This window comes from Chrysochloris asiatica, unplaced genomic scaffold (genome assembly GCF_000296735.1).
Source record: "Chrysochloris asiatica unplaced genomic scaffold, ChrAsi1.0 scaffold00004, whole genome shotgun sequence".
NCBI lineage: Eukaryota > Metazoa > Chordata > Mammalia > Afrosoricida > Chrysochloridae > Chrysochloris > Chrysochloris asiatica.
Window position 1 is genome coordinate 34825801 of NW_006408522.1, and position 8471 is coordinate 34834271.

The 8471-nt window shown below is 36.8% G+C and overlaps 1 protein-coding gene across 1 annotated transcript in view; it reads right to left on the reverse strand.

Moving 5' to 3' along the window:
* The window catches only part of RTF1 (Rtf1, Paf1/RNA polymerase II complex component, homolog (S. cerevisiae)), an 81480-nt gene that overhangs the window by 28971 nt on the left and 44038 nt on the right, over positions 1 to 8471 (reverse strand). Inside the window, exons 3-4 of the mRNA XM_006831752.1 lie at positions 7792 to 7939; positions 3454 to 3658 (exon numbers count right to left, since the gene is read on the reverse strand). Of these exons, the coding sequence (XP_006831815.1) occupies positions 3454 to 3658; positions 7792 to 7939 (353 nt within the window). The remainder of the gene's footprint in view (positions 1 to 3453; positions 3659 to 7791; positions 7940 to 8471) is intronic.

Below are 8471 nucleotides of genomic sequence, written 5' to 3' on the forward strand. Positions count from 1 at the left end.
GAGGGCAGTTTTTCTTTCATTGCCTTCTTGCCTGCATGGTTTCTGTTGAGAGACCCAAGCTTAATCTGATTTGCTTGCCTTTGTATGTTACACTTCTCTTTTCCCTAGCTGCTTTCAGGATTCTATCCTTATCTTTGAATTTGGAGAGGTTGATTATTGTATGTCTTGGTGGTTGTCTTTTAGGGTCTATCCCTCCTGGGGTTCGCTGAGATTCTTGAATGCTTACCTTTTCGCTTTTCAGGATGTTAGGAAAATTTTCTGGATTCCAGAAGCTCTTCAATTATCGCCTCTATGGACTTGTATGATTCTTCCTGTTCCGAATGCCAATAATTCTTAAGTTATTCCTCTTAAATGTTGTCCAACATGAATCTTAGGCCTTCTTCAGATTTTTTTTTATCCTTTTTTGTGTTTGCTCTTCTATCTTAGTAGTGTTGACAGATTTATCTTCTAGCTCACTAGTTTGGCTTCTAACTCCTCAATTTTATTCCTTTGCCCTTTCAGTGTATTGTCCATTTCTGATATTCTATTATTAATCATTTGGACCGCTTTTACAGATTTTCAATTGTTTCCAATGCTGCATCTATTTTATTTGATTGTTCCTGTAGCTCTTTCCTGACTTCTTCCTTATTTTTCTCAACTCCATTGTATAGTGTTTTGATGAATTTTATAATCATTTTTCTGAATTTCTTCTCTGGCATTTCCAGAGCCTGCCCATCTTCCAGTATGGAGTGTAGGTCTACTTCTAGCTCATTTGCCTCAGTCACTTTTATCTCATTTCTGGAAATGTGCAGATATGGTCATCTGCTTCTGTTTTTTGGGCATATTCAGGAGTTATCTGTGACCTTCATTGACTCCAGGTAGGTGTGATCAAGAGATGGCCTTCCCTTCTTCCTGAGAAATTTCAAGATGCCACTGTTGGTCGTTGTGATGTAGGATTTAATTTTCGGCCTATTTCCTTTCGAGTATGCCTGTCCCGCTTCACAGGCCTTTTTCATAGTAATAAACAGTTCCGGGGCAGCTGTGGTGGTTTCACACAGCTGTTTGGTTTTAAGTGGAAACTGTCACTTTAAATTTTGAGGAGATCTGTGTACATGTGTAGTAGAACCCTCCAGGGGTGAGACTGGGGTATCCACTTGCTCAGGCACCACCTCTAGTCACCAGAATGGAGGTACACAGACAGCGAGAGGTCAATGAACAGATACCAAAAAAAAAAAAAAAGACTGTCCACACCTTTATCTCCATGCTTCTGTCAGGCGTCTGTGGCTAATCTGATCCTTCCCCTGCTTGGTTTCTCCCAAGATGGAGGCTTCGGGAGCAGCTGAGTGTCTTGGATTAGAAAGCAATGGATTTCTTGCTTCTGCTACAAATTCCCCTAGCTGTAAGCCTTCCAACCTTCTAAATATTCCTTTATGTGTGGCTCAGAGTTCTTGGACCATTCCCTGAGCCTGCTTGGTGTGATATTCTGTGTTGCTGCTGACGGAGCTCATCTCTGCACTTCTACCCAATCTGCCTTCTTGTTTGTTCTCTCCTATTTTTATTTTAAGATTCAATTAAAATAAGAACTTTTGGGGAAAAGGGCAAATAAATAGGACAAAAGTAATTCAGAAAATTGAAGATGCTTCTGAATATCAAAAAGCAACTTAATATTGTAAAAAACAGTATCATACTAGGACAGTCAGATATCAAGTAAGTAACAAAGAAAAATTCCAACTCTTGAATCTTGTAAAGGCAGGTTTTTGGTTGTTTTAAAGTAATATTCTGTATTTTCACTGAAAAGTTTACAGAAAAAATTAGGGTTCAGTGATACTGGTTACGTTTCCCACAATGTGTCAATATTTTCATTAATTCCATTCTAGTTGTTCCATTTCCAGGAATCTCGTTTCCCTGACTCCTTACTTTCTCATCTTTGCTTTGTTGTTGTTAAATGCCACCAAGTCTGTTCCAACTCACAGTGACACTGTATAGTGTTTCCAAGGAGTGGCTGTTGAATTTGAACCACCCATCTTGCAAATCAAACCGACCCTGCAGTCTAGTGCTTATCCTAGTGCCACACCAGGACTCCATCTTTGCTTTAAGAGTTGTTAAATCAAACAACTAAAATAGAAATAATGAAAATGCTGACACACTGTTATGTCACAGAATAACATGTATAAAATTGTTAAATAAGAATCTAATTTGCTAGTAAGTTTTCTCTAAAGTAATAAAAAGCATTTTTAAAAAAAATAATTATTGACCATTTTGTTTCATATGTGATTTTATTCTTTATATGAGTCCGTCTGTTATTTAGCTAAAGGGTGACTTCAGAGGAGAGTTCTGAGTCAAGGCTTAAAACAATATCTCAGTGCAATAGTCTTGGGGCTTTCCCTAGTCTCAACTGTTCCAATAAGTCTGGACTTTTTAAAAATTTGAGTTCTGCTCCAAATTTTTATCCCATTTTCTTGGAATCCATCTATAGTTGCCATGATCAGAGTGGCTGGTAGTAGTCTGAAGGTAGATGAAGCTGCGGTCCATGTAGACTACTACTCCTGTAAATTAGTTTATTGTTTTGAGTCTTTTGTTTCTTTACTTTTACTTTGGATGAGAGGTAAAGATAGGTTAACTTCAGAAAATTATTTCCACCTGGGACCTTAAAAAATTTGAAGTCAATTTTCAAAGTATAAAGCTATAAAAAACACTATTTGTTTACTTAATTTTTTTCAGTTTTTGAAGTGCATCTACATTATTTTCAACAATCTCTGAACTGAGATTTTAAATTAAGGCAGTTTGATGATTTCCTCATTACTAATTTTTACTTTTTAGAAACCAAATCATATAACAATCTTTATCTAAAGGGAAAAAAAAAATCTCCTTAAGATTCTTCAATGTGTTACATTTAGTGACTGTGCCTCAAAAATAAGTGAAACAATAGAAACTATGAGGCAAGAGAGGATGCTGCCACAAAAAGATTTATGGAGTCAAATGGTCCCAGGTTTGAAATCCTGTTCTGATCACTTATCAGCTAAATGGCCTTGAGCAAGTTACTTCGCCCACTCATCCAACAAATATTTAGTCCATATATTTATGTGCTAGACATTGTTCTAGGTATCAGGAACAGAACAGTGAACAAAATAGACAAAGTCTTTACCATTATGGAGTGTATATATCCTTTAGTTACTTCATGTTTTTAAGCCTAAATTTCCACCTCTGTAACATCATAAAATTAACTTCATTGGAAGTTCTGCAGATTAATTAAGATAATGCACATAATTTCTCATGGATACCTTGTGAATAAAAGCATTTTAGCATTCAAACAGCACTAAGTAAACAATAATCGTGATTGTGTAATAATTTTCTTCTCCTATGTTTATTGCATTTCCAAACGCCCGTCTTTACATAAAAGTCAGATGTAAGGGGAGTTGGAGATGCAAGAGGAAAGAAGTAAAAATAAAAGTTGCAAGGCAGCCCGAACCTCACCTTCTTTTCAACACTTCTCTTTTCTCTATGCGGTTGAATAGTTCTTGTTCTCTCTCCTTCTCTGTCATCTGTTCCAGACGGGCCCTGTCTTCCTCATCTCCCATGAGGTCCTCTCCATAGCCATCATGGAATTCCTCATCTTCTGAGGAAGAGTCTGAATCTGAACTGGAGGAAGTGCTATTGCTATCAGAATCTGACACTTCACCTGAAAAAAGGGTCCAAACACAGGATTAAACTATGCTGCAGAAGACAGAGGAAACATATAACCATTTATGTGTTGTAATCACTATTGCTTGCCTCTCCCAGGTAAAGGGGTTCACAGTCACTTCAACTCCCTTGGGACCAGTTTTCAGCCTGCTTTTGCTAAGTGAAATATAGATTAGGAAAGTTTAGGCTGGAAGAACACACCAACTTGTTCTTTACAATTTAACTTTTTATTCTGAAATCTTTCAGATCTATAGAAGAAAGTTGCAAGAATATTTTGATTCCCATACATTCTTAAATTCAATTACATTAACATGGCCAATTTATTTTCTCTTTCTACATATATAAAATCATGTATATGGTTTTAGATATTTTGTAGAATAAATTAAAGAGGTCAGTTTGTCCTACTGTGATGGCTTGCATGTTGCTGTGATGCTGGAAGCTATGCCACTGGTATTTTAAATAACAGCAGGATCACCCAACTTTCTGCAGAGCTTTCAGACTAAGACAGACTAAGAGGAAGGAGAAGCAGACTACTTCTGAATGTTTAGCCACCAAAACCTTAGGAACAGCAGCAGAACATTGTCAGACACAGTGCCAGAAGATGAGCCCCTCAAGTAAGAAAGCACTCAGAGCATGACTCAGAATGAGCTGCCTTCTCAAAGTAGAGTTGGCCATGATGATAAGAAATGAGTAAAGATTTTGGGACCTTCATTTTGCTGATAGAGCACAACTCAAAATGTGAAATAGCTGTAAACATCCATTAATTGGAATGTGGAATGTACAAAGTATGAATCTAGGAAAATTGGAAGCTGTTAAAAATGAAATGTAACACATAAAGATCAATATGGTAGGCATTTGCTGAGCTGAAATGGACTGGTTATTGGCTATTTTGAATATGACATTCACATGGTTTACTACACCAGGAACAACATATTTAAGAGGAATGTCGTCACAGTCATCATTATCTTGAAGTACAACGCTGTCTGTGATAGTATAACCTCCATACACTTACAATGAAGACCGGTTAATAGCACTATTATTCAAATTTATGCACCACCCACTAAAGCCAGTGATGATGAAATTGAAGACTTCTACCAACTTCTTCAGTCTGAAATTGATCACATATATAATCAAGATAATTAGTGATAATTACTGGCAATTGGAATGCAAAGGTTGGAAACAAAGAGGAAGGATCAATAATTGGAAAATATGGCCTTGGTGATAGAAATGATGCTGGAGATCACATGATAGAATTTTGCAAGACCAATGACTATTTCATTGCAAATCCGATTTTTAAACAACATAAAAGATGACTATACATATGGACCTCACCAGATGGAATACATAGAAATCAACATAACTACATTTGTGGGGAAGAGTGTGTAATAATAGCTCTAGACCATCAACCAAAACAAGGCCAGGGGCACTGTGGAACAGACCAGACCATCAATTGAATAGACTGATGCTCAAGAAAATTAAAATAAGTCCACGAGAGCTAAAATATGCCACAGAACATATTCCACCTGAAATGAGAGACCATCTCAAGAACAGATTTGATGCATTAGACACTAATGACCAAAGCCCAGAAGAGTTGTGGGATGACATCAAAAACATTACAAAGGTTCTGAATTTAAATAATCAATGTAACTTCTTCTTTACACTTCTCCCATTTTTCATGCAGGGAGCTCTGGTAGCATAGTGGTTACAAATCTGTCTACTAATCTCAAGGTCAGCAGTTCGAAAGTACCAGAGGTTCCGAGGGAGGGAAAACGATGAGGCTTTCTGCTCCTGTAAAGATTTACAGCCTCATCAACCCTATGCAGGGTTGCTATGAGTCAGAAATGACTCCAACGGCACATAACCACCGCCACCATTTTTTTTTTTTTTTAAATTAAATGTTTTTATTTTGCATTGAGTGAAAGTTTACAGGGCACATCATCAGCTTCACCGCCACCATTTTTCATGTATCCAAAATTTATAAATTAGAAACCTTTAAAAATTTTAATTAATTAAAAATTTGTGTCCATCAAACCTATATATATTTATAAGTGTAGTCCTGTTCACCTTCCCACTCCTGTTCATCTGGAATGTCTATGTATCCATTCACAGATTATTCTGTAATTACAGGATTGTGTGTAATACTATTTTGTTGCCTTTAAACTCTCGGGTTTCACTCAATGTCTTCCTTTGCCTTGAACATTTTGTGCTGACCTCCTCCTCCTTATTGTATACTGTCTTTCAATTCACTAATGTTTTATGTACCTACCCTCTAGTTAGTGATTTGCTCTCATTTCCCTTCCACTCCTGTTACTGTTGTTGTCAAGTGCTATCAAGTCTGTTCCTACTTATAGTGACCCTGTATAGGGTTTCCAAAAAGCAGCTGGAGAACCCTAGTAGGAACCTTCAAACACATGAAATTTTTTTGTATGTAAAGTCTTTACTTTTTACAATAGTAATCTCATACAATATTTGTCCATTTGTGATTTATTTTTTGATTTATTACCAGTCAAGGAACGACTGGTAGATTCTAACTGCTGATCTTACAACTGTCAGCTTGTAATGCACTCAGCTACCATGGCTCCATTCCATTGTGTAATGTCCCTAAATATTTGAAGAGTATAGGCCCACTGTTTTTCAGAACAGCACTGTTAAGAATTTTCTATGGCAATTATGAAAATAGTCTCTAATCAGATCTATCCAATACAATAACCAACTACATTTAGCTCCCAAGCAGTTTAAATTTGGCTAGTGCAACTGACAAACAATTTCTAATTTTACTTTTCATTTACTTCATGAAAATTTAAATACCAACAGTTATCAGATACCTCCCAATTTGGGTTAGTTGGTTTGTTTCTTCATGAAATGATTCAGGCCATACATTTTTTGACAAGGATATTCCATGTGATTGTGTCTTTTCCAATGAATAACATCACTGGTGATGTTAATCTGGAATAATTAAAGTCATATGGTAAAGTGAATTATGGCTCTTCTATCATGGTCTTTTCGCTATGAGTCGGTTCCGACTCCACGGCACATAACAACAACAACAACAATCATGGTCTTTAAGGAGCTCTGGTAGCATAGTGGTTATGAATCGGGCTGTGAACTGCAAGATCTGCAGTTCGAAACTACCAACTGTTTCATGGAAGTAACGTGAGGCTTTCTGCTCCTGTGAAGATTTACAGCCTCAGAAACCCTATACAGGGTCACTATGAGTCAGAACCGACTCCACAGCACATAACCACTACCACCACCATCATAGTCTTTGGATGGGACCAAGCAATAAGTATAAGACTCTAGTATGGGCAGTTTAATACTCAAAGAGGTTCCAGCATACAATGATGATTTGGGGGGGCAGGGGTTATTATTATGACGTTGATAATGGTGATTTTCTAACTATCATTTTTCTACATTTATTAGTTGGCATTAAAAAAAAAACAACAATATTTTAATGAGTCATTAACTTGACTATTGAATTCCCAGTGACAATGGATCATGATAGCCAAACGATAGCAAGGAAACAGACAGTATATATTATTAACAAATACTAAGTTAAACAGTTTCATAAAAACTGCACTTGACTCAAGCCGAGCCAACATTTATGGAGGCATGTGCTTAAAATTAAAACCATGCTTAGACAATTTTGTACAAATCAGCTTATATAATTTTTTTTTTTTTTTAATGGAATTGAAAGCTTATCACTCTAGTCCTGGAACAAGTTCTTTTCTCAAACTAGTGTTAACCAAAGATTCTGGAATTGGTTTCAAAAGAACATTTTTCAGTGAATTCTGTATCTGGCTTAAAAAAATTGTTATATTCAGTGAGACCATGTAAAACCAAGAAAAGGGGAATGAATAGAAAACACTCAGCTAATGAGTTGGTCAAGATAAAATTAATGCCTCATGAGTTCCATGGCTATTTTTCAAGGGTCTCACCAACTCCTAAGAATTGTATGCATTTTCTTGCTTTATTCAGATTCTAATGGCTTCATAACCATTAAATAGGTTACATGCCCTTGCTCTAAAGGCAGAAGTCAGTCTACAATGCAAGCAACTTCCCTCCTGGTTTCTGACTCTGCATCATCAACTAGACAAGAGAAGAGATTCACTACCCAGGTCCCCACCAGCTCACCTTCCTCAGGGGCAGAGCTCTCAGCTGAACTGTCTTTGTCCGAACTGCCTGAGGAGGCAGTTTTGTTGGCCTGTTTCTTCATGGTTCCTTTCTTTTCTGTTTTTCGGGCTTTTCCTTTCTTTTTATTTTTATTACTGCCAAATGTCCACTACAAGAGAAAAAAAAAAAAGAAAACTAGGAGTAGGCATTTAATGGAGAAAACTGCAGGATTGAAGAATTTTTATTACAATAGAGAAACAAAGATTATTCACTTCATGACAAGTCAACTGAGTAAAACGAAACTCAGCTGGTAAGGAAAACAGCCTCCATGGTAAGAAGGTCAATAATTGCTAAAGGTTGGTATATCTGGGTTTCAGTACACAAACAATAATTTAGTTCTGGACTGGGTTTCAGAAAGATATGAAGAAGCTTGTTCTCAGAAGAAAAATGCAGAAAAACACAGGGAGAAGGACCACTTTTTAACATGGTACAAACTAATAAGCTCTAAGGAAACAAAGTAAATAGATAACTTTGTTATTGTTGTTAAGTGCCATTGACTCAGTTTCAACCCAGAGCCGAGCTGTATAGGGTTTCTGAGGAGCAGCTGGTGAGTTTGAACCAATGATCTTGCAGTTGTATGGGTCATTTTTTAATGCTGTGTTATGCCCAGAATTCAGGGTCCCCAAAGACCACCCAGGAGC